Raw genomic sequence first — 26,476 nt, forward strand, 5'->3', positions numbered from 1 at the left:
TTTTTGCCCTTATTTTGTCCTTTACCACTCAGAATAATATATTCCTGTCTGAACATCAGGGGAAAAAGGGGTAAAAATAAAGTCTTAATGTCATGTCAGAGACTTGTTAAAGGTCCAGATGTTACAGGTAATTTAATAATGCTTAGCACCCAGCAGCCTTGTGAATGTCACAACACATACACAGCAGCTGCTTTTGAAGTTAAATGAAGTATTAGACTCAGATAAAGCTCAAGACAAAGAATTAGAACCATCTTTGGAAGATGTATTCTGCATCCTTCAAACCCCCTCCTATACCTTTAAAACCTACTCATATAACTCTAAATAACCCCATTTCTTTAACACTTGGGATGTCTCTCCTACAAAAGGAAATCACTTCTCCTTCCCTGCTCTGAACATTTGGGCAGTAGTTATGCTGCCTGTACTGGCCAACAGCGTGTGGGTAACAGCAGCAGGACAGATGGCAATGGATTAATGTTTAAACACTAACATTTCTGTACCACCATGAAAACACTAATTACCTCTTCCCACTCAGAATCTACTTCTACAGTTAAGTCAATCAACTGCTCATAGTTCCAGGTCCTGTGACATGTTATGAGGTCAGGTTGGGTGGGATGGGAAGAGGATAAAATATTTGAGAATTACAACCAAATACCTTTTTTTCCCATTTTTCAGTGCCAATTTTCTAGAAACAGTGGAAAGGTCTAGGCTGGTATTTAAAATACAACAAGGTAAAGTAAAAAGCTAATAAAGCACCAAAGTAAGCAGAGGACTGCACTACCACTGCCAAATAGCTATTGATAATTGAAATCTACTTCACCACATGTCTAGACTCACTGCAGATGCTCTGGGGTCAAAGTTAGCATTGAGATGAAATACTAAGGCAGAGAGCTGAGGCTCATACCAACTTGACTGGACACCTCTCTCCACAGTCATTACTGTAGTCCTGCTTCCCCTCTGTAATCCCTGCCTGGAAAACACTGATTTAGTGTTCCCTTTCATTGTTTTCATATCACCTCTGAAGTGAGAGTGGGTATAGACCATTGCGCTTTCATGAGAAAAAGAGCCTTGTGGTGGGTTCTTTCTGAAGGCTGCCCTGCAGGAAGCCAGCACCTCACCAGTCCTTAGCATGTCAGGTGTACCTACCAGCACCACATCAAAAATAAGGTACAGGACTTTAAAATTCCCTCCAAATTTAGATCACAAACAAACAAGGAAAAAAAAACAAGCTACATATATTTTGTCTATGGTACAAAAAGAAAAATATCAGACTATTTATAAAAGTACAAAGTATGTTTTTCTTTTTATCTGTCAGTTACAGACAGAAAAGATGCTTTCCACGTTAGATCAATACAACTTCAGATATGAACTAACATGAGCTGTACCTTGTACCCGAGGTAGAAATAGTCTTCCTGAGCTCAGACTGAGGGAAAGAAAAAGAGAATAAGAACAGTTGGATCAAGACTCAAATAACAAAAACTTCTTGAGTCTGAAGAAGGTAGAAAGAAGAAAGAAAATATACTGAATGCAGAAATAAAGGGAAGAAGTCTTAAGACCTCAGCTCTGGAAGTGCTGAAGTTATTAGTTTTAAGATTCAAAGAAGATTATGTATAACACACTACTGAGGATGATAAAACTGAAAGCTAAGAATCATATCCCACTGCATAGACGTTTTGGATAAGCTGTTTAATAACAACAGTATAAGCACTCTCTCTCCCCTGAAATAACCATGCTGAAATTCCACAGAATTCAATTACTGTCCTACTGCTGCTTGCAGTTGTGTTTATTCACAGAGAATTTTTAATTTTTGGCATCTTAGCTGATGTGATATGCTCTTGTATTTCAGGAAAGAGGCACCAGGCTAAATAATTGCCTTACCTACAAGCAAGAGTTACCACTTGGTCCTAATAACAGACAGAGAGATATCTTACTACTCTATTTTTACAGCACAGTTTTCACGCAGCAACTCGTGGCAATGAGGGAGACAAGATATATTTTACACCAGAGAATACTTCAAATATTAAACAGCAATGTAGTGTTATGTCTGCACATAACATACAATAAGATCATCAAAATGATATGAAAGATATTGCTTAAAAACTGAAAATATACCTAATTTATCAAATGGAATCAGAAGTACTGTGTAAAGCATCTCTCTATTTCAAAGAGATCTTGTTAACCAAGTACAAACTGGACTGAAAATGGTTAATTACATTTAATAGTTTTATGAGTTAGTTGTGTAATGGATATATAAAAAAGTATTATTTTTCAATCCAGTTAATACAAGAGCTTGTCAAAATGGCATATTTGCCATAGCTGAATTTCAAATGCACAGATGAAAATTAACACAGAAAATGATGCAACTAATTTACAACTGAAATAGAAACAAAAATTAGAAAGGAGTTGTCTGCCTCTTGATGCTGAATCAAAACAAACAAACCCTGATGCTTTCTATTATTTGTAAATTACTTAAACAGAGAATTACAAGAGAAATATGGATGAATTTCAAATAAATTATGATGTTAATTTTCTCAGGATTAGTTTGGCAGACCCATCAAAGTGCTGGCAAATAGGTCAAAGTTTGGACCAGAGCTTCACATTTTCCTAATTCTGCTCTTCAGGATAATTAATTAATAGGAGTGGATTCTCATGATAGGTTAGCCAAAGTCATTAAGAGTATATATTAGGTGAACTCTTATCACAAAACCTGTTACAGCACAGATGGTTTGTAAAAAGATTTTTCCCTGGACTAGACAGACAGAAATGGAGGCAACATCACTTTGCACTGTAAATCATGAGGAGGGATGAGACTCAGATTCCAGCTGGACATTTCAACTGTTATGAGCAACATGGCTCACTTTCTGACTGCCTCTTGGCTCATCTCGTGTGCTTTGCCAGGAGGAGACATAAAGCCATATGGCCTTCCAGGCACTGCTCCATTCCTTCTGTTGTGAGTCCTGAAGCTGAAAGAAATCCTTTCACCCCTTAGTTAAGTACAAGGTAAACTAACCTGTATAAAAAAGATCAAATTGTCTTCCATTTGACTCCATTGAAAAGATCTGACAATGGATTTGTACCACAGACTAGCACATGAGTTGTATTTTCACCGCCTGATAAACTGTTTATGTTCCTATATTTGGGAAGAGTGCTTAACTGGCTATAAAAGTTTAAGAAACACTATCCTTTAAAATTAATACACTTAGTATATATATATAAGATTTTGCTGTGTAAATTATTCAAATATTTTCTGAATGACAAGTACCTAATGTAAAGGTAACAAGGAAAACATCAGACAACCAAGTGATTGTCAACAGAAAATTCCATTAAAGGTGCAAAAGAATTCTGGAAAAATGTAAGCAATGCAATTAATTTTGCCTAGAAATTACAGATTCTGTGTTCATTTATTTTCGTATTAGAAAATTAAGAGGCAGTGAAGTAACCATAAGTTGAAAACCTTTGCTACAATGAGAATAATTTGATAAATGACAAAATGTCCCAAAAAGAAGATTTTAAACTATTACATATTTAGTCTGAATTTCAATGTGAAATACTCCTCTTTGTATATAACTGCAAAACCTGGACTAATAATTCATCTAGGTATGGTAAAATGAACTGCCTATATTTCTTATTTGCATACACTTTAGTGGTATTAGGGACCAAAATTTGTGTTTATTCAGGCTGTATTTCAGTTAAGGAATGGAAATTGAGAGAACATTGAGAAATGGATAACTCATTTATCTGGCTTTATTTTGCCATATCTTAGCAATAATAATTATTCTACTCTACCACAGTGGTTACAAGAGCAATTGCTTTAATATGGAAATTAGACTAGCAGAATGTTTAATGTATTTCACATTTTAGAAATCTCACTGTAGTTTAAAATGACAGGTAGGCAAACCTCTTTGTAAGCGTAAGGGAAAAGTCTTTATTTCACATATTCCAAATAAGTTCTAATCCATGTTTGTCCAGTTGAAGGGGAGAAGCAGCTAATAAGGGATTGTAAACTAACTCATCCCTTCCCTCCCAGCACCCTACTACAGAGGATCCAAGAACAATTATGAGGACAAGAGAAGAGCTGAGACCATTTTTTCCTTTTCCTACAGTGAGGAAAGGGTGAATGAGTATGACAATTCTAAAACCATCTTCTTGCAACACTCCGGAGAAAAGACCATACATTTCAGGCTACTAGTATATGCATAACTAGTGTATGCAAACAACACTTTAAAACTGAAACGTTTCTTGTCTCATTAAGCATGTTATTAATGGATGTTTTGTTCAAGTTCATAAAAATCTTAAGTAAATGTCTGACAATAACACCAAAGATTTAGAGTAACTTGTATACACATATTATTACAAGTACCTTATTATTATTACCCCATAGAGTAAGAACATATAACATTTTGTTGCTCCTACAGATGATACTAAAAGCAAGAACACTTGAAATGTATCTTGGTTCAGATTTTCATTGATCTGAATGTTGCAGAGGGAATATCAGGAGTGGCATTTGGGTGCTCAGTTACTTTGAACACCTCAGAAGTGAAGGGGCAGCAGGATGTGTTACCTGTTAAAGTATCACTTGATATAAACATAGGAAACTGCCACATATGATATAGGTATGAAGAATGAAGGAGACTCCCACAAAGTTACATTCCTGCAGTTTCTAATGTCCAACAGTTTCTGCACAGTAACCCCAGTACTCTTGATGGAACACCGCAAGTAAGGAAGCACATTTTAAAGATAAAGATCTCGGCATACACGAGTTTTGTGGTAAATGTATGGAAAAGATGTTTGACAAGTTATTTGACTATATCTTTCAGCAGCTTTTTCTTCAGCAGTACTGTAATTGAAAATTATACATCTGCCTGCTATTTTCAAAAAGTAATTGCAAGAATGTGATATAACTTTGGTATTCAAACATTTTTCTGAATTTGCATGGCTCTGGAGATCTGAGACTACAGTGAGAGGTTCAGGAGCTTTCTAAAGCTGTGACTTGTACAGGTCTGGATGTCTGTGAGAGTTATGATTCTGTCTAAGGGCTCAAATGAAGCAAAAATGAAATGCACTTTTTTAGAGCATTTCAGATATCCCTAGAGTTCTTTATGAATAGCAAAGGGTCAAACAGTAGCAGAAATACCTGTCAGAAACAATTATTGCAGTGAGGAAGAAAGTAAGAAAAAAGCCACTTCTCTCAGAAGAAAAAAAAAAAAAACAAAGCTGAAATAACAGTCCAACCTGAGAGTGAATTTACATTTAATACAAATGTGCATTTCAGTTTCAAATGTCACATTACATTTTTAGTGCTCGTGAGCCAAACGTACTCCATTCAAAGGCAGGCTGAGATATATAAGATATGTGCAGACAGCACGGAGACAAAAGACTTGTGGTTCTAAATGCACAACATGCATTTCAAAGATCTGGGGAAAAAAATGAAGTAGATAATTCTCCTTTTAAACTATGCAAACATTTATTCAAGAGGAAAAAAGCTGCGTGAAAGTAATTCAGTAGAATTCACAATGCAGAAATATTAGTAAGTAAGGGTTGGAAGGAGAGAGATGTGATAATTTATCCAGAGAAATTCAATGGGTTGTTATCTTTTCATCTTTATTTTGTAGATACAATTTACTTCTGTGCTGTATCTGCTCCATTGATCTTAAATGGCATGTCTAAAAACTGAAGGCTGTGGAGTCCTCTTGGAGATCCAGACACAAACTTGGCAGTTTCCAGACCATATGTCATGAATAGACTGGAGTACAAACCAACATCTCTTGCTCAGTTGGTACAGATCCCAACAGAAAGCATTGCTACAGCTGTGGGTTTCTCTCTGTACAGTTTTTAGAGCCAGTATAAAAATACTGTACTGCAATAATTGGTGTACCCTTGGTATTGTATGACCTGAAGCATAACTTGAATTTATACCATTTAAACATGCAACCACTGAATCATTCAATACACTTACTTGTTTTTTTTAAATTTATTTGATGTACTTTTTCTTTACTCCTCCTAGATTAGGATGTTTCCCAATATGTCTTAATGATGTACTTTAATGGCATATTTTGTCTTCCATAGTCAGTCACAGAACTGAGTACCCATTAAGAGTTTCATTGCATTTTTTCCACCTCCCTGAGTGAACATACAGCCTTCTTCCTCCCAGCCCCAATTCCACTTTTTACATTAATCCATATTTCCATTACGGTTCTAATTATATGCTCTTAAGGCTATTTTAGTCTTACATGGCATGGTTTCAAACACCACAGAAAGAATTTTTAATTGCCCTACAATTTGACATGAGCAGCAATTTGGTTGCCAAACACAGGATGAGACCAGCCTATCTGCTGGTTTGTAGTATCACTTCAGTCCTGTGAAACGTGGATAAAATGCCAATGATATCACATTTATAAAACGTGCATTATCATCCATTTGAATACACTGGCATCTTTCTTTCTTTGTAGAATGCTCCTGCCATGCATATTAACTCGTAGTCTATTTTTTAATGATTATTATTCAACTCTTTAAAGACTGAACAGAAAACAACATTTCAAAGTTTTAACAAGAAAATTTTTATCCCCCAAGACATGATAACTTGCTTTCTTGTTGTTTAAAACATTTTTCCTCACTGTTTATTTTCAATCTTTTCACTGGACAGCCACACAAAGAACTGCTTCACCACACAGCACTAGTGAATGGACAGAAAGCATTTTTAAAGACAGGGACTTTTGGGGCACATTTACAACTAATAGAAAAAAATATTTTATGCCAACAAACTCTGTATAGAAAAGTCTTCTCCCACTCTTTCAGCCAATGTGGCCATGCTTTGACCTAGGCAAAAGTAAAAACTTTTCTCTGTTGTCTTTCACAACAAAATATTTAGAAGGGAGTGCATTAATAATATATTTTTTACTTTTACATTTTACAATGTTAATTTATTTGATTTCTTAATAGTAGAACATCCAGGTTTTACTGATTCTATTGGCAGTTGTGACTGTCTTTACTAACTAGGAAGTATTTAATAAGAGATAAGGGATATTTTAACATGCATTCAATACTGTGTAAGGGATTCACAAAAAAAAAAAAAGACTTTTATACTGATATAACAAATAATGAAGGCCATATATGAAATAAAGAGGAAGGCAGATTAAGAAATAATGTAAATACAATATTGCAATTTAACAAGCTTCTAGTCTCCAGAGACAGCACCAGCTGCACACCAAGCTTAAGGTGTTCACCCTAATCATGGTAACATAAAAACACATGTTTTTTTCAGGCCTTCATGTTTTCAGAATATTAACCTCTAATAGGATGCCTTTAAGTAGGTCAGTCTCAATACATTCACACTAATTTTCAGTGCTGGATTCATTCAGCCAGAATAGTGTCAGTGATTAAAATATTGCATCTATTTTGGCCAATGTGAATGTCTGCCACGGGCAACTCACCTTTTTGCAGCTACCAACTCAAGCAGAGGTTTTAACAATAGAGTCACCAGATGATGGAGAACTGCATTGCATAATAGCACTGGGCAAGTACAATATGGCCACAACAGGTGTTAGCTTAATTTTCCTCATCTGTACCTGCTAGCAAGTCTGGTTACCTTTGCACACTCATTCGATGTGGTCGTTGAGGGAAATCAGTGCAGATGGTGAGTCACTGTGTGCACTTGGCAAAGACTTTTACAGCGAGAAGCCACTGTCTCCAGTCAGTATGAAAATTTAGTACAGATCACAACTAGAGTCTAACTTCAAATTATTTGTGGGCATAACCTCAGCACATGAGGAAAAAACAATGAATAAAACACATCTTAAGCCAGAGGTAAAATTTAAAAAATGAGAACAAAGTCTAAGGGGTGTGTCCTTGAATTTTATATACTATACACACATATGTTGTTATACTTTTTATTCCATTCCCAGTCAATACATGTTGTTTTGTACCACAACTAGTACATCACTTTCCAGTGAATTTTTTGGCCAATATTGTTAAAAATAAATTAATATCAGCACTCTTCAAGTTCAGAAAGTGTAAAAAATATTACTTCATATTTATTAACACAAAAAGTATGACTCGTACTAAAACCAAAATATAACTCAATAAACTTCATAAGACAGGGGAAAACACATGGTAAGTGAAACATAAGCAGAGGATTTTTTATTTCCATGTCATTTGGAACTGCTATATTTTATACTTTGTAAAATATCAGTTTTAATGAATGACTGGCAGTATGTTAGCTTTTCATTTAAATTTTGTAATGACTGGGAAAGCTTGTTGTTGTTGTTTTGGGGGGGTTTTTTGGGTTTTTTGTTTTTTTTTGTTTTTTTTTAAATTTGTAACATACTGGTACTCCAACAACTTTGAATATTTGCTAATACAAATGCCTTAAAAAAGTGACAGGGGCAAAACAATTGCCACTGAAGTAATGGAAGACTGACAGAAAGTGTAAGAAAATTATGGTTATTTTCCCACTGAAAGTGTTGTTGAAACATATTTTGCTGAGGCTATTTCAGTTTGTTTTGTTACAATGGTCTCAAAAATAATTTGTTATTAAGCTGTTTTTATTTTAGCTATTTTAAAGCATTTTTAGTTTTTCTTCTTTGACCTAATGCTGAATCATGCTCTTATGATCCATTGCATACAATGGTTTTTGAGTATGATGATGACAATTTTTTCCTGACTTTTTAATAATATTTTATATACAATGGTAATTAATGAAATCTATTAATAAAGCTGAACTGATAAACATAACAGTCAATAGAGAACACTCACCTACTGTCAGTTGTCCAGTTAACTGTCCCATGTGATTTCTTGCATTCACTGTTACATTTCTGTCAGACTGTAAGACCAGTGGGCTATCCTGGGAAACATGTATGAGACAATAAATGAGAGAACAAAAATTGAGGTAAAATTAAGTTAGAACTTAATATAAACATGCATGTTGAGAGGGAAGTTATGTCAAATATAATAGCCCTTTTAAATAATTTCATTAAATATTTTACAAATCAATTTTTTAATTAAATAATATCAAGAATACTATTTTAAACTTGAAATCTTTGTGTATACAATCCCTGCTTCAGAAATCTGATTGGAACTGGATTTATTTAATTTGGGATTTAATTTCCTGTTAATATTACATATCGTTTCAAATTCAAAAAAACTTAATTCAAACCTGTTTCACTATCCTTTCCCATATATTGTTAACCTATACTTTTTTAACTACCTAACCAACATTATACTGTATTACTGTATTAACTTATAATACTTGCATTGCACTTACTAAAACCTTACAAACGCAGACTTTATCTTCTTTGAAGATAAAGAGAATTGTTACTCACAAAAAATACAACGAGAGCACTGGAAGGTGAGATCTTGTAACAGAGAACCCTGATCCACTGCCAATAGTACCTTAGAGGTACTATTAGGGATCAAATTGATACAGCAAAGAGAAAAACACTTTATGTCAAATACAGTCTTAATTTTGGAGTCAATTGGCAAGATGATACCTGGCTCTCAGCATCCAACTAGGTTTGAGCTTTTGAGAAATGTTTGCATATACATGTGTAAGTTTATCCTGTGTTCAAAGCCAGCATAAACAAGCTCAAAAAGAACTGGATTTTGCTTCTTGAAGAATGAGGAGCCAGATGCACTCCTCTAGGGGAAGCAAAGATACACAGTAAAGGGGAAGAGCTTCAACAGAGAGCCAAGAGAAACAGCCTAAAAATAAAAAGAGGAAGCTCACCAATCATGCTTTCAGTGGAGGGGGATGAGTGCACAAGAGAAAGAAAAAAGTAGGATTGTGACTGTCACTGCAGAGAGGCACTTTTCTCCCCAGAATCACCTGATACCACACTGTTCTGTCCCTGAAGCTTGCAGAGAGACCATGGGTACTTTAATGCTACTGGCAGTTTGCTAGCACTCAGTATGCTTATGTGTGTTTATCCAACAGCATGAAGACACCTGACAGAAACAGCTGGGGATGTGCCTTCGGTAGGAATGACTAAGGGCTAGGAAGATACTTGGGAAATTTATTATATACTTGTTGTATTCTTAGATTCTTCCCTGGACATCCATTATTGGTCATCCCTGGACTGAGCACACAAGGTTAAAGAGACCTTATATGTGTGTCTCTTAATATATTGGTTCTTGCTGTTCTTGAAAGTTTTTTATATTATAAGGATGTAAGGAGACATGAAGATTTATTTTTTACATGAGTAATGCATAAGGTTTTCACTAAAACTTTCTGTACTTTACAGTCCTTGCCTTTGAATCCAGAGCTTTTCTGGACAAGAAACATTCTTCCCAGTTGTTTTCACTATGATTATTAACTTTAAATGATAATTGGTTCCCTGGGAAGTCTGAAATGATTCTGAGTTAATTTCAAGGACTCCAGGTGTATTTAATGTCTCACTGGACTATGCTATGACCTCTCTAACATCCTGCCAATTAGCTCTGCTTCATGGATTCTGGCAGATGAAAGCGACTGTATGGCTTGTCCATCTTTCTAGATAAAAAAGATATAATTATCAGTGAGGCACTGTGTTCAATTTTACTAGTTTGAGCTACACATGTGATACAATCAAGGGAGCTTCTGGCAACAAAAACAGCTGTTAAGGACCTTTTTCTCACCACTTGATTTCCACTTGCCTTATGGTCCTTTGAAAATCATTAGTCCAGGCAACTGCTGCTCTGGGAAAGGCAGTTGTCCTAATAGGCATCCACAAGGCCAAAGGCTTTTAAGGAGCCCTTTTCACTTTTGTTTAGTCACTTTTTGGTGAAAAGTCTTCTCAGAATAATCTTATCCTTAGCAAGGGAGGACACTACCATGTTTATTTTTGCCAGTTCAGCAAAGGTTTGAGAACTTAACGCTCACAAAGACAGATCATGGTCTGATCTGAAGGTTTCTTTCTTTTCAGCATAGAAAAATACTTAACACGAACAGGCTAAAATCTGCCTCTCAGGTTCTAATTTTAAAAAGAACTTTGGATATCAAATGCTGAAATACAGAATAATGAAAAATTAGATGAGCCAAGCCTTCTTTCTTCTTCTTTTCTTGTCTTATATAAAAGAAAAAATGAGGGCTGAAGAAGTTAAGAACTTAAATCTATATTCCTCACTTTCTGGATGAAAAATATAGAGCAGAAAGCTTAAATTCTGGACCAAAGAAAATGCAGTGGCAAAACTCCTATCAATTTAAACAGTCCAATATTTCATCCACATTGTTTACCTGCACTTGATTTTACACAGGATTTGCCAAAAAACAGAGGGTCGAGAAATTAAAAAATAGTCTATTCAGAGGAGCTAAACATTCAGAGAAGACTTAGCTGAAATCAGTGGAATTATTGATCAGTAAGATGAGTATAAAGTGCAATGGATATCACTCATAGGAATACAAACATATCTAAAGCATAAAAATACTGGATAATTTTCTCTCTCCATGACCAAATCTGTTACTCTTGATGCAAACTTCAGCTTACAATGGATTCGTTATGCCATTTCAAAAATTATACAGTAGATAAAAAAACCCAACAATGTAAGAACATTCTTACGGTTACAGAGTTTTAATGCTAATTAGTCAATTTGCTAATAACTCAAATATTACAGAAGGATACTGCCAGGGCCATGAAGGCTCTATCAGCCCTAACTGGCCCTACCCAACCTCCCTGGAGGGACCCATTCAGTCCAGCCCCACCTGAACCCCTCTGGTTCGTTTGTGCTGCTTGCCTCCCCTCTGTTTAAGGAGCATTCAGCTCTCACTGCTTCCTGACAGACACAAGGACCTTAATAATCAGCTGATGTTCATGATACTGCGTGAGATGACTCTTGTCATAAGCCCCAAAGCATTGTAACTCCAAGACAAAAGGTAAATCAGATTAAAATGTTACAATAGTTGCTTCTTATCTGAAACAGGTTTACAGCTAGGATTCATAAAAGTAGAAACAAACCAATTAATTTAGGGGATATTTTCAGAAAGCTTTCTGAAATTGTAATCCAGTTATAAATACAACAAAAAGTTTGAGGAAAAAAAAGGTTTAGTTTTTAATTGTTCGTTTGGTTTGGGGTTTTTTGAGTAAGAATCACAGTTCAGTAATAAATATCAACTTTTGTTTTTAGAATTAGATGAGCATGTAATGGTAAGTATATGAAAGACTGATGGATTCCTTTATAAAATAACTTTACCAAAAAATATTCTGCATGAGCTATCATAGCAAGCCTTTTTTTTTCAGCTGGTTCAATTATTTTTAACATAATTTTGACAAATTTCATGCATTTTGTACAGCATTCAAATAAGCAATCCCAGCTAATTAGCTCAGTTTTGAAGAGTCTTTCCAAAATGAACCTTTTAAACTAGAAAGACTTTAAATGGAGCAATTTAATTCCAGTTAGTTTGGTTTATTTTAGGTAAAATGGTACAGTGTATAATTAAATATAATCCCAGACTTATGATTAGATAATTATGATAACACCACCAACTGTGACACTCAAGAACAGTACTGATATAGTCTGCATTGTTAAAGTGGAAGCAGTGGCTCCTTTAATATTTGATTTCTGTCCTTAGGCAAGTGTAGCACTTCAAGTCTCACTTCTACACGTTGTCATACAAATCTAAAAAGTTATGTAATAGACAGGTAGGACTTGAGATCTGCCATACTATCTGCTGGCAGTTTGTAAGAGGATGTAACGACATATATTTTTTATTTGAGCTTATCCCCAGTATGGATAGTTAAAATAATTATTGCAGAACCTTTCTTTAGGGGACACTACTCAAATACACCCTGATACTCTAGTGACTCACAATGACCATTGCATTACCAAGGTACCTTTATAGAAAAAAGAAGCAGTATTATGATCCAAACCAAGTAAACTTTGGTTTGCTGAGAAACTCACAATCACCAGATTTTAAGAAATACAGAGAATATGTTTCCCCACTGCTGCAGAGCACCACAGTTTTTCTGTTGCTGCAGAGATTCATGCTGTGGGTGCCACTGAACAAGTTGATTGTCTGCATCTGGTCAATGACCCTAACAGAAGAATGAAAAATATATGAGTTATTTGACCACACCACAGGAACTGAATGAGAAATGAAATGAGAACTGAAACTAACAGAAAGTACTTAGTATGCTGGTCATTGCAGCAGACCAAGGTAGTCAAAGACAGAGGAATAGATGTGCAATAACTACAGAGGCAACTTCAGTTAAGGCAAATGAGAGATAACAAGTGTGAAGAATATCTTGGAGGAATTAAGTGCAAAAAATTTAGAAGAAGAATAACAAAGACACAGAGACAGTCAAGAGGGGTAGCAAGCAGAGCAAAGAAGATGTGAGGAGATGGAAAAAACATTCCTTAGAGGTTATCCATTGTCCAGAACCAGAACATAAGCATGTCTGAGCAACATTCCTTGCAAATGGAGAGAGATGGAAGATAAAGCTACAGAGACTAAAAAACCACATATTTGTAGGGCTTGGAGTCTCAGAAACAGACTTTCTATCATTAAGATTATTACTAGCCCTGAACAAATGTGAAGAAATTTGCATTAGGAAAGATATGAAAGAAAAAGACCTACAAATGAAAGCAATTGCTGAGTGCTTAAGTGCTAAAAAAATTGAAGACTTCATTAAAATGATTGGAAGTTTGTACAAATTTGGAACTGTTAAAACACAAATTAAAGAAAGCTATTCTTCATCAGAATACTCTCATGATTTTTTTTTCTAAGAATATTTCCAATATTCCATTATGTCAATATTTACCAATACTCAGTATTTCCAAGATTATTCTCAAAAAATTCCCAAGAATCATCCCAAGGTGTCAGGACAGCAGCAACCCCAACATAAGTGTATTTGAAATAGCAAGAAATAATTATAATTTATTGCCTGAGTTAATCCTGAGCAATTCTGAGCTGAAGAGTTAACATGAGTTTTGGTCCCATTTGATTAGATGCTTTTACCCATTTTCTATATCTCTGCTTTCCCAAAACAGTGTTTCACATCACATTTTAATGTTCTTCCTGTCTAATCATCCTTTCAAACCTGAAAGTCACAATTTAATTACACTTAAAAGCACAAATCGGATTGAAATTTTTCAGGAAACACATTTGGACTTCTGCTTTAAGGAAACATTCCAGATATCTTAAAATTTTGACCAAATGTTATCAAAAGTTTGTATTTCTTCACGTGAGATTTACATACTGAGGAGGTTTGGAAAAGAATTCAGGTAAACTAATAGGCCAATGCATTCCATTCATCCATGGCCAGACTGATTTGCATATAATTGTCATAAAATGTAAGCAGAAAAAAAAATGAATTGGATCTTTTATGTAACACACTGGAAAAATGTGTAACAGATCTGGCTTCATATCAAAACTAATTTGGCAAAAATACCCCAAATAATGACATAGAACCACATCACCAATGACACACAAATGATGTTTTTTTCAAGTCAGAGGGCAATATACCTCACCTAATTGACACAGCAAAGAAATGAAAGGTGTGGCAGAAAGGTAAATAAAGCACAAACAAATAGGTTGAAACAAACAAAACACCCTAGCTGATACCTGAGGTTATTGATAAAGTTTCAAGAAACATACTTTCTAGATAATTTTTTTTCATCAAAGGAAGTTCTCTTGATTCCCAGCCTTTGCTCTGTGTTCATGTCAGCCTTATTTTATGCTACAGTCATAAAACATACAGGTCACAGATTTTGACCAGATTCCTGACACACTAAATCTGAACCCAAACACAGAGACACCTACCAAACTAATACAGATGCACCCAACAAGAACTATACACAGAGTTCCAAGAAGCCCAAGAACAATGATCGTGGCTATAACCTCCAGACAGAAATAACCTACTTGTTTTACTTCCTTGTATCATGCAGGGTGAAATTTTTATTGTGGAGGAATTTAATCATGCATAGAAAAACCTAATGATAAAGCAGAAGTAGATATTTAAATAGTAGAAAAAAGACATGAATGTTGTGGAATTGATTTAAACAACAAATAAAATTTAAAATGGGATTTGGATATAAACATCCCAACTAAAAATAAAGCAACATAACAAATGTACTTGGAGGAAGCTTGTTAAATGTCCAAAGCTCACTACTTAGTCATTAAACTTGCGACACAACAAGCGCATATTACTAAACAGCAAAGCCCCTCAAAACCTTAACAGACACAAATGTAGAAAACCAATGTCATTCTTAAAATCTGAAGCAAAAACATTAAGGGTGGAATCATTGTACTTCATATCTTTCAAACCTGTCAAAGTTCTTGTGGTGTAGGTGCATAAGTTATTGAAAGGACTTTTGTCATTTAAGTTATGCTAAATGGTAACTGTTGGAGTCCATGTTTCCATGGATCCTCCACAGAGAGTGAAATGTGAAGGGACAGAATTAAAACCTTTAGAAAAATTAGAATATATAAAGCTTTATGTGCATAAAGTAGAAATCTAAGCCTTAGTTTCAAGCTTCACATGCCCTAAGTCCTAGTTGTTAGTGTAGAAGGACAGAGCTTCAGGCCTAGTGATAGGGTTTAGACACAACAAAAATAGAGTAGAGTACTGTTTATAATTTTTAGTATGAATTTTATGCACAATAAGATAGAACTTTATGCTAGTAAGATAGAATTTTGCATTAATAGATATGCTATGTGCGTAGGTTTTGATACTGTTTTTCGTAGTTTTACGAACTTTAGAATTGTGTCTAGATTGGCTAGTGTGTAGATAAAAAATATGAACATGCATTTTGTAATTTGGGATAAAAAGCCTCTGGGTTGGAAGTGAAGGTGTCAATTGATCAATCTGATCTATCGATCCAACCTCCACCTCCTGCAGCCTGAGGAAGGAGCCTTGCTAGGGAGCCGAATGAGATTCTAAAGGTACCATCTATTGTAGCCTGGCATCTGGGCCCTAGGGTCCTGTCCCTTCCCCCTGTGAGGGTGCGGGACCCCGGGACCCCTCCTTGCCCCTGCGATCCCGTCCCTTCCCTTTCCCCCTGTGGCGTTTGCCCTGGAACTCTGTTCGGGGCTGCTGGGAACTCTGTGTGAGTTTGGGACCTCGGGGCCCCCATTGCCATCGCGACCCCCCGGATGGGAACTCTGTGCGGTTCGGGATCCCCCATTGCCATCACAACCCCCGGACGGGAACTCTGTGCGGTTCAGGATCCTTCACTGTCATCACGACCCTGTGATCGGGGACTCTGTGTGGGTTTTGAATCTCGGGGCCCTTTTCTGTTATTGTGATCCCCGTGGCCGAGATCCCTATCTGAGATTTGTGATTTTGCGATTGATTCCTCTCTGTTATTGTGACCCCATGGCTGGAAACGCTGCTTGGGGTCAGGAGATAGGAGGCTGATTTACCTGGAGGCTGTAATGTCAGATTTGTGCTTTGCTTATAGTCTTACTAGAGTTTTGCTTGTTAGGAATTCTATGCTTTGCTTGTTGTTTCATTAGATTTTTGTTTGTTAAGATTTCTATGCTTAGGTTATTGTTTTATTTGGACTTTGCTTGTTCATGTTTATAACTGATTGTATTGTAAGACCGCTGTTAGGACTCTCGCACCTTCAGATACACGCTTTGTAAATGAACCACTTTGCTTAGATCCTAAAATGCTGTAAGACCTATAAAGACTTTAACCCGTACCACGGCCACGGCCAATAACCAAAAATTCATTACAGTATTTTCAGTCTTGGAAAGATGAAAGTCTTTCAGTTCTTGTTTGTATGCAAGTATTGACCATGCAATACCATCACAGTGAAACAGGACTGTTTCCCACTCTGTTTCAACTTAAACTACTACAACACAAAATACTGCAACAATTAATACCAGGAAGAGGATGAAGATATTACAGGAAAACTTATATAAATCAAAGTATATTCATACTTTTAAAAGCTATTTACTACCACTTCCTGTTGAGGGCAAATTTCTTTAATTTACTTTAGATTAAGTAGCTGAGGGAAGAAAAAACAAAAACCATGAAAACTCCCCCAACAATATGCTGTAGTGAGTGATCTGATAACCTGGATATTTGTAAATCTTTTATAAGATTTCTTGTTTCTGAGATGCTTGTGACAGAGGAAAGTGTGTCAACACCTGTTCATTTGATGTATGTGTCAGGAATTATATATCAGTTTTACTTAGCAATAAATGAAAAAACTGATAAAGTTTAAAGAAATAGTCATAATAAGCTTTCTTCATTATATTTATCCATTTCTATGGAAAATCTAAAATAAAAGTTCTAAAAAAGTGAACACTTCAGCACATCAAGAGGTTTTGGGTTCCACTTTTGTGGTGCCTTGCAGACATACAGCAAAGGACTACATGAAAATAATATTTCCATCAGCAATTTTTATTTCACTATGATTTCTTTGACAGATCTTTTCAAATTCTAAAACTGAAGAAGAAGAAACAAATTCTAAAGTTAAGGGAACAAAGTAAAATTTTAGAAACGCATGAATAGTAGCAGAAATCTGGAATGAAGCACACAGCTCAGACAAAATAGAAAAGAAAGACTTCCTGTTAAACAAAAAGTATTAGAAATTCTATTTAATACACAATAAAATGAATACATTAAATAAAAATGTAAGATAAATAAAAGCCAAGATGAGTCATTAAAACTTTACCCAGAAAGTTTATTTTAGGTAATTTATTTTATAATAGGTAATATTAAACCTATTATTTTACAGAATTATTCTATAGGTGGCAACTCATATGACTAAATGATAGCACTAGTATTAGCAGCAGCTTTAACAGCAAAAAACAGAAAGAGTTACCTGTATTTTTTATTTCTTCATGTAGCTATCTTAGTTTCTACAATGTTTATATTTCCTGATAAACCTTCCCTCAAGCAGAATCACTCACTGCTGGATCCTAATTACCTTGGCAAAACCATCTGCATTGCTAGTTCTCTCTACTGTTCTGATGTTAAACAACCAGAAGCAAACATCTCAAATGAAATTTGAAATGCTTAGCGAACAGAGGGGATATTACTATTGTTACTTTATTGGGTCTTCTCTTGTACATACCCATTGCCTATTACAATTGTTAGGCTGCATTATTGCACTTCATTCAGACAAGAACTATCAGTTAGAGAGATGTTCAGCATAAGGTAAAACAAAGCTTTGATCAAGGCACCAAAAGGAATGAGTAAGAATGGAAACTACAGGAATTACAAATAATTCACTAATTACCTGTTTCTAACCAGAAAAGGAAGGTCAAAGAAAGTGTAACTCCCCCTAACAAAGAATGTGGAAAACTGATAACAATGGAAGAGAAGGATGAGAAGCCCTGAGGGAATTGGCTTATGTAGTTGCCAAACCACTCTCAATGGTATTTAAAATGTCAAGGCAGTCAGGTGAAGTCACAGGTGACTGCAAAAAGGGAAACATACTTATTTTTGAAAAGGGTAGAAATGAGGACCCTGGAAACTACTGACTTGTCAGCCTCACATCTGCACCTGGGAAGATCATGGAACAGAACCTCCTAGAAGCTGTGCTAAGGCTTATGGAGAACAGGGAGGTGATGAGATACAACCAGCTTCACAAAGGGCAAGTCCTGCTTGACCAAACTAGTGGTCTTCTCCGATGAGGTGATTACAAGGGTCAAGAGTGTTAAGGGAAGGGCCACAGATGTCATTTATCTGTAATGCTTTTGACACGGTCCTTCAAAACATCTTTCTTTCTAAATTGGAGAAAGATGGATTTGATGGGTAGACCATTTGATGGATAATGACTTTGTTGGATGGTCACATCCAAAGGGTGCTGGTCAACAGCTCTTGATGGATGTCAGTGATATGTTGAATCATTTTGAAGTCTCTATTCGGACCAGCATTGTTTAATGCCTTCATCAATCACAAAGGGGTTGAGTGCAGTCCCAGAAAATTTGCAGATGACCCCAAGCTGAGTGGTGTGGTTGATATGTCTAGAGGACAGGATGACATCCAGAGGGACCTGGACATGCTTAAAAAGGGGGCCCATGGGAATCTTACACAATTTAACAAGCCCAAGAGCAAGGTACTGCTCCTGGGTCAGCACAACCCCTGCGTATCAACACAGGCTGTGGAAGAACAGACCAAAAGCAGTCCTGCCGAGAGGGTGGTCTTGAGGGTGCTGTGAGAGGCTGGACGTGACCCAGCCATGGGCACTCACAGCCCAGAAAGCCATACGTGTCCTGGGCTGCATCCACAGCACTGTGGATGGGCAAGGGAGGGGATTCTGCCCCTCTGCTCTGGTGAGATCCCACCTGGAACACTGCATTCAGCTCTGGGGTCCCCAACAGGAAGGACATGGACCTCTTAGAATGACTTGAGAGGAAGCCACAAAGATGATGAGAGGGATGAAACACCTCTCCTATAGGAAAAGATTAAAAGAACTGGTGGTGTTCAGCCTGAACAAGAGGTGGCTTTGGGGTTACCTAATTGTGGCCTTCCAGTACCTGAAGAGAGCCTAAAAGAAAGACGGAGAGACTTTCGACAAGGGCATGTAGTGACAAGATAAGGGAGAATGGCTTCAAACAGCCATAATTTTAGATTACATATCAGGAAGAAATTCTTTACTATGAGTGGTGAAGCACTGGTACAGGTTGCCCAGAGAAGTTGCAGTTGCCCCAACCCTGGAAGTGTTCAAGGCCAGGTTGAAGCAGGCATTGAAAAACCTGGTCTGGTGGAAGATGCCCCTCCCCATGGCATGGGGTTGGAACTAGATTACCTTGAACGTGCCAGGACTGAAATCTTCAACATTATTGCAAACATCTCAGCATTTATTTTACCACCTCCTAAGCAAGAAATTCCATCCAAACTTGTCTGTGCAGCAATTTTTTCATGAAAGCAACTTCTGTGGTGTTATTGAGAAAATTCAGATTTGACTGTCCAGCTAGAAGAATCAATTAGCTTTCCACGTGGTCTGGCTGTAAAAGAACAGAAGCTAATTTTTCAGCTGTTCTAATTACGGAACCATTACTTACACCTTTCCATATTCCCTGCAGACAAAGTGTTCTTTTCAGGACCACGGATAGTTGCGTCCCTGATGTATCCTATCTTCTCATAAGAAATAATCTGTCTCATGATTTCTTATCATTTTCTCTTCTTGATCATTAGGCTTCCCTAGGTGATAATGGACTACAAAACTTCTTTTCGTTCCTCCTTTCTTTCTACACACCATTCCTGATTCTATGGTTGGGGCTGCTCTGAATTTCCCTGGGGAAATGACATCTACTGGCAACTTCTTCCGAGAAAGGAGAGTGTGGTTTTCTCATACTGAAAGACAATCATAAAATTCTCTGTTAACAAACATTGCTAATATAAAAAGGAATGAAGATGTTTCATACTTTCAGTAGGTACAGCATCCTCAATTTTTGAGTAAGTATGCAAACAGCTAATAAGTAAGTCAGAACAGTCTTTGCTTTCCAATCCTCCAGGCAGACCCATGACAAGATCCTAATCTTATTATTTTTTAACAAAGTATGCATTTTTTTATTACCATAGGATATGAACAATCAATAGAAATGCTACATTATCTTGAAAACAACAAATAGAAGAGAGTATTTTAAGATTAAAAAGCCCAAATATCTCCTACATATCATGTATTCACCCTTAATCCTTACATATCAACATCTAAAATGTGACCTTGAAAAGTATTATCTCAGGTTTTGCTGTTCAATAGTCTTTAACCTTGCAAAATATTTAGTAAGTAGCTTTGACACTAGTATGACACAAACTTGGTCAATATGTGAACTCAAAATTTGTTTCATGTCTCCTCTAAAACTTCTTCTCTTTGGAAAGGAGATATTCTTCCCCACATTTACTGTAGGACACACCTTGGTGGTTCAATAAATTGCCTTTCTGTTAGGAAATTTGCCTTGAGACTTGCCAGTCACAGACTAAAACAAGTCACCAGACCTGTTCTGAAGGTCAAACTTGAGGAAATAAAATTCTGTAGAAAGGATTATGGTTCAGGGAAGGACGTGGCACATGCTCCTTCAGGGAAGCATATTATTTCCCAGTGGGAACTGCACTATTGTCAACTTTGCCATTGAGATAATTGCCACCTTTTAATAACACAGATCTTTTCCAAAGGATATAATTAACAATCTGACTTTCATTTCATCTCTGCAGCTATTCAGAATTTATTTCTGTTTCAGTAACTGGGTAATTTTTTCCACACAAAACACTTTTCACTGCAGATTTTAAAATACTGAAGAAAACTCTCCACTGACAAAGACCACATCAAATAGAGCTTCACAACTTCACTTTTTCAAAGATAACATTTAGACTAAAACAACGTGAGAAATTCCATGGACCTGGATCACTTCTGCAACCTGCAGAATTAATCAATAGCATCCAAAACATTGAATTCCTTTTGAATTCAAGACCACACAGCAATATGAGAAATTAAAAATGGATATATTTCCTTAACAACAGTGTTAAACAGCCAAAAATATCTCATTCTGGCTTGCATTAGTGTTTGAGTATTTCTCATGCTTCTGCATGCACAAAGCAGGGCACACAGCATGTTACAGGAGCCCTCTTATTAGAGGGTAAAAATGAGCTGAGGCACAGATTTCTTGCTAAACACAGCATGAAAAGGGTCCTGGTTGATTCCTCTGCACAGCTTAGTCATCTTAACTCCACCTGTTCACTGGCTCTGGCTGCAGCAAGCTCCTACTGCAGGTTTCCCTTGCAGCCTCTGACTGCTGGTTATTTCCTGCTATACTGTGACTGCAGGTATTGGTTTGCAGATTGTGACTGCAGGCTTTTATCCTGCTAGACTGTGACTGCAGGTTCCACCAACAGGCTCTAACTGCAGACCCAGACTGACCTCACAGCAGTGATTCTCTCTCTCCAGGATTCTGCTTCATGACTCTCTCCTTCATGCTCCTCAAGGTTTCTCCTCCATGATGATCCTCCCCTGACCAGCTAACCCTGTCTTTTATCTCACTCATCCCTGTTGGATATACCTGTTACTCATCAGGGGTGAGGTCACCTGTATTCCCTTCTCCTACAACAGCATACCAGAAAATTGAGAACACTTTATGCTTTTTATTTTCTTCATTGCTGGCACAACAGTAGTTTTAATATTTTATGTTGTGCTTCAGGCAGCTAGTCAAGCTGTCCTAAATGTAAAGAGATCAGACAGTTCCAGGTGATTCTCTATCAGAATTTTACAATAATTGTCACTAAAAACCATTATACTTAACTTTCCATTGTAATCTTATAACATTATTCTATGGACTTACAAATTTATTTTACTCTGCAAAATATTTCCAGTGCACCTTAGTTATTTTCATTGTAACTTTAGATGTTAATTTGTTTTTACCCACATTTATCCTAAGAGGCAGTGAAAAAAGGTCTGGTTTGTGTTTTCAGCTCTGACTTTTGAACAAAGACAATGAACAAAATTTAAACTTGGTTAGTACATCTTATAAAATGGTTCCTCTAAAGCATAAAGCCTTTAGTTTAGAACAAAGTGTTTAAATGTATGAAAATTATGTCAAAGATGTCCAAATGTATGCTAAAAGCTGTACACGTAACATTTATAATAAATTAAGAAAGAAATTAACAGTGAACTTTTAAAGGAAATTCTTGAGGACCCTAAGAAACACGTCTAACTATTTCCTTCTTCCTTGAATTTTGTCAGGCCTTCTAGGATTCTGGAGCTTTATGCACATTTAAAACCACTTTGACTTTAAATATTTTACCCTAAACTCAATCCTGCAATTCAAATAAAATTAAGAAAAATTGTCATAAGAAATTAGTTTATATTGAACTAAGCAAAGATATTGTTCAGTCTACTAATTAACATTTTAATGAATATTAAAATGTATTAAATTCCTACTCTTAGTATTGTAGTTAAATCAATATGTCTTCCTATCTGATTCTAAGTGGCAATGAAAAAAATTTACTTGTTTGTCATATTATAAAGTTTAATTTTGTTAACCTTTTTTTAACACTAAAACAAAAAAATATGTCTATCAGCTGATCTATATTTTTAGAGCTATTTCTACCAAGCTTCCTCAGACAAAATCTTGCCTGTAAAAAACTTTAATAGAATATTTGGTGTAGGGGAGTGGCTTAGTGACTGACTCCTTTCAACGAAGATTACTGATGCAAATGAGCTGTCACTCTTCAGAAAATTAAGGATCAATATATACATAAAGGAAGATGATATAGAGAAAACAATAAAGATTGGAGAAGTTATCAGAAGCTTAAAGATAATTAAAAACAGATATTGAACATCTCCTTGCAGTGTTTTCAATGATGTAAGACTAAATTTTCAGATTCTTCCAGGCCAAATAAGAATAATAAAATAAATAATGGTTTACCTTCATTCAGTATACAATTTTTTCCTTCTTGGCTCGTAAAAGCACTCATCCCATCACTCAAATGAACTGGCTTACCAAAGAATGTAAACAGACAATAATAAAAAATATAATTTAGATTGTTTATTAAGACAATTTAAAACCACAGCTCAACTAAAATCATTGAACTGATAGAGGTAAGGGAGAAGTTCTGCAGTAATGGATAAGAGTGACCAACTAGGAGCAGCAAAAAGCAGAGACATATTTCTGTGCCAAAGGACTTAATGTGCAACTGTGCTATACTCTTTCAATATTTATATAATTTCCATCCAGATGATTTATGGCCAAGTGAGAGAAACCACATCAGAACTTTTGCAGAATATGACCATGCATTTGTTGTCACATTCATTAAGAATTTAAACCAGCTTCAGACAGTAACTATTTAAAATTGAAGAGACCAACAAGAATTTATTTGAAGGGTTCCAGTTTCCCTTCAGATAAAAACATACAATATTAATTATCCCAGCGATAATTCCTTGCTTTTATACAGGGTTGACATTTATAGTTAGATCTTTATAGACTCTAAAAACCCAATTTTATTTAAAAATAAATTTTAACTAATGAATTGCAGTGACTTTTGTGGTAAATTGCAGCACATTCTTGATAAGACAAACTGTCCCATCAGTGAACCTGGGTCCTCTGGGACTCTAATATATTTGTAAATGCCCTTAGCTGGTAACTGACTGTGTGATGACTCCTCTCCTGAAGAGGATGTTTCTTTTGCTTTTACTTTATCCATTTTGCCATGGGAATCATGTAGATGATTGGCTCATTTAGTACAAGAGACTGCCAGCCAAAAAAATGGAAAGTCATTTCAAGTCAAGTTTTGTAACTAATTCTCACTCTACTGTTAAATATTCTTCCATGATAAAAAAAATTGAAACATTTATTTGGAAGAACAGGTTTGCCATTATTGGCAAAACTTAAAGTTTTTCAAAAAGAATCCCAGCTAACTTATGCACTATTTCATTTTTTCGTTTAATCAGTCTTTCTCCTCCATTTGTCAATGCCATGGATGTGGGCGAGGAAGGTTAAGTGCATTATTACAAGAATACAAGAAAATATTATCTGATTAAATGTCAATCTAAAAAAAAGTCAACTGATTTTAGATGTATTTGTGCTAACCTACAACCTTTACATAAGAATCTGAATTACTGTATTTTCATCCTCTGAAAATGCTACATTTATATTATATTTTAAATTTATTAACCTTTAACCCAGTGTGGTAACTTTTCAGCAAGTAATGGAAGATATTCTTGTGTATATAAATGATATAATGGATGAATTAACTTGCACCAGGAGACCTTTGAATAAAATAATGAATGTATAATCATGCATGTGTCTTGAAAATTGTTTTGGTCCTTCTAATAATATGGCAATAATTTTACATGACATACTCCAATATCAGCTTGATACCCTGAAAAAACCATTTTCTTTTCAATTCCCTTTTTCAATAACTTCATTTCATTAAAAAATCAAATTTAATCAAACACTTTTTGACTTTTTATTTCAGTCGGCATGTCTCAAACCGCCATGACTGAAGGGAAGACCAGGGGTGAGATCAAGCTTTGCAGGGACTCCCCAAGGTTCAGGAGCCTCATCATAAACTTTGGTAGCCAACCATGCGAGGAGGGCCAGTGCTGGGAACTACTAAGGGAGATTTAAATGTCTCCAGGGTATGCAGGCAACCAGGAGCACAGAAAACAGGAGTTAGGCAAACAGGGATGTGGCACATCAGTAAGGGCACGGCACAGCAGTTTTCATGGTGGTTCATCCTCATATGGCCCTGTGCTCTTCAATGTCTCCATAAATGATTTGGACACAGGACTTGAATGGATTCTAAGTAAGTTTGCAGACAATACAAAACTGGGAGGACTTGTTGACTTGCTTGAGGGAAGGGAGGCACTGCAGAGAGACCTTGACAAATCAGAGGATTGGGCAATCACCAACCATATGGAGTTCAACAAAGAAAAGATTCTGCACCTGGGACAGGTAATCCTAGATGTATGTACAGGGGAATTGCATAGTAGTGACAGCCATGACATTCAGAACGCCTCAGTAAAAAGTTTAGAAGGCTTCAGGTATCAGTACCTTGCTATCTAGATGTCCTTCATACCTTTTCTATGTAGCCTCCCATGGGCAGCTCCACACAGCTCTGGTTCTTTCTTTCCTTTTTCTCTTCCTTGTGCAGTTCCCAGCTGGCTCCTTCCTGTCCCTAGCACAGCCACCTAACCCTGCCTGTCCCTCATATGATGTCTCACCCTTTCTGTCCCTGGCATGCCAGTCCCTTGCTCCTCACAGCATGGCCAGCAGACTCCAGCTGACTCCCTGCCAGCCGACTCACTCTTTATCACACCCACAGCTGTGAGGGCAAGGCTGTTCCCACTCTTTGGTAATTAACATACCTGTAATATATTGGAGACAAGATTGCCTTTAGCACTATCTCTATCTGTCTTCCCATAGGGAATGAGGTGCTGGAGAGCAGAGCTGTGAAAAGAGACCTGGGGGTCCTGGTCAGTGACAAGTTGAATCTGAGTCAGCAGAGCCCTGGCAGCCAGGAGGGCAAACCCTGTCCAGGGGTGCATCAGGCACAGCATCACCAGCCAGGCAAGGGAGAGGATTGTCCTGCTCTGAGGTGGCCTCCCCTCGAGTACTGGGGGCAATTTTTGGTGCCACAATATAAGAAAGACATTAAGCTATTGGAGAGGGTCCAAAGGAGGACAACCAGGTTTGGGAAGGGACTTGAGGAGAAGCTGTGTGAAGAACAGCTTGTTCTGTTCAGCCTGGAGGAGAAGAGATTAAGGGGAGACATTGCAGTCTTCAACTTCCTCTTGAGAAGAGGGGCAGGCACTCATCTCTCTGTGGTGACAATGACAGGACCTGAGGGAATGGCATGAAGCTCTGTCAGGGTATTTTTAGGCTGTATATCAGAAAAAGGTTCTTAACACAGAGGGTGTCTGAAAAGGCTCCACAGGGAAGTAGTCACATCATCAAGCCTGATAGAGTCCAGGACGTGTTTGGAAAATACTTTTGGGCATGTGGTGTGAATTTAGGGGACAGTACTGTGCAGGGTCAGGAGTTGGACTTAATGATCCTTGCGGGTCCCTTCCAACCCAGGATATTCTGTCATTCTGATTAACAGTGCTAACAATTATG

General features: G+C 36.7%; 1 protein-coding gene across 6 annotated transcripts in view; it reads right to left on the reverse strand.

The window, feature by feature from the left end:
• Window positions 1-26,476, reverse strand: part of SGCZ (sarcoglycan zeta) — a 445,512-nt gene that overhangs the window by 60,259 nt on the left and 358,777 nt on the right. For all 6 annotated transcript variants that reach the window (XM_063402015.1, XM_063402017.1, XM_063402018.1 and 3 more), the window contains one exon: window positions 8,749-8,836. In XM_063402015.1, the coding sequence (XP_063258085.1) occupies window positions 8,749-8,836 (88 nt within the window). The remainder of the gene's footprint in view (window positions 1-8,748; window positions 8,837-26,476) is intronic.

Source organism: Prinia subflava, chromosome 7 (assembly GCF_021018805.1).
Source record: "Prinia subflava isolate CZ2003 ecotype Zambia chromosome 7, Cam_Psub_1.2, whole genome shotgun sequence".
Lineage (NCBI taxonomy): Eukaryota > Metazoa > Chordata > Aves > Passeriformes > Cisticolidae > Prinia > Prinia subflava.